The sequence below is a fragment of the Cenococcum geophilum genome (assembly GCF_001692895.1).
Source record: "Cenococcum geophilum 1.58 unplaced genomic scaffold K441scaffold_113, whole genome shotgun sequence".
In the NCBI taxonomy this organism is placed as follows: domain Eukaryota; kingdom Fungi; phylum Ascomycota; class Dothideomycetes; order Gloniales; family Gloniaceae; genus Cenococcum; species Cenococcum geophilum.
In genome coordinates this window covers 53,143-54,230 of record NW_027137671.1, presented here as the reverse complement: position 1 = coordinate 54,230, position 1,088 = coordinate 53,143, and the positions used below count along the sequence as shown (strand labels likewise).

Below are 1,088 nucleotides of genomic sequence, written 5' to 3'. Positions count from 1 at the left end.
TATCGAATATGTATAAGCCAATGGGACCTAGACAAGAATATTAAGCTAGAGGAGATGAAAGCAATTGTTAGGAAAAGACAGCGGAGGACACTTGTTGAGGACGACAAAAGGGAGCTGGTTTTTATAGTTAGGGACAGTATAGTAGATCCGCAGAAGATTAACCAATGGATAAAAAGGAACGACGTTCCTGGAAGCTTCTTATATGCCCCTAGTCCCGCCTTATATAAGTTAACGTATAACGGATATTACCTGTATATAACTACTGATATACTAAAGCCACCCCTTCCGCTGTGCGTTGTTAAACTATTTTTAAACGCGGTTCTCCGGTTCTAAGTCCTATATATTTAGCCCCAATCTTCTTACTAGGAGGCATTATTTCTGCTATATAGAGTCCTTAACCTTTCTCTCCTACCCTCTTAGTGTCCAGTATAGTTCGGCCTTAAGGCAGCACTTTTACTGGGTAGAGTTTAGCTTCTATCTATTAATCTCTTTTAAGCTTGCTTTTAGGCTCTCCAAACGCTTTCTTAGGCTAATTAGCATTAATATAGCCGTACCTCCCTAAATCTACGCTACCGCTAAAAATAGGATATATTACAACAGATTTTATATAGTATTGGTATAAATAAATAGACGAAAAGCGTCTATAAGAAGAACTATTTAGAATAGAAATTTTGTATAGAACTAACCACTCTAAAACCTTAGGTATATTATCTAAATTAGGTAATATACTTATAGGCTAAGGAAAATACAAGTCCGTAAAGGAAGTAATTTATAGATTAGTAGAAGGTCGCTAAAATGTAGACGGAAACGATAATATTAACACGTTTAATGCCTTAGAGCTTCTTAAAGAAGTATTAAGCCATTAAGAACACTATACTAAAGCTAAAAAACTACATTAAAGAACATTTAAGTCTAGAAAGGCTATACTAGGAAAGGTATATCTAGATATACTTACTAGCGTTAGTAACTTTAGGTTAGTGCTATTAAGCTAAAGGAAATATAAAGAGGCAGAAGCAATGCACCAACGAGCACTAAAAAGAAGGGAGAAGGTACTTAGGCTAAAGCACCTAGATACGCTCGCTAGCGTT

The 1,088-nt window shown here is 35.8% G+C and overlaps 1 protein-coding gene across 1 annotated transcript; it reads left to right on the top strand.

Moving 5' to 3' along the window:
• On the top strand, nt 1–246 carry K441DRAFT_457281 (uncharacterized protein; the record flags this gene model as incomplete). Its single annotated transcript, XM_067641746.1, has 1 exon — nt 1–246. A coding segment is annotated over one exon (246 nt), but the record flags the coding sequence as incomplete, so codon positions are not given.
• Between the last annotated feature and the right edge of the window lie 842 nt (nt 247–1,088).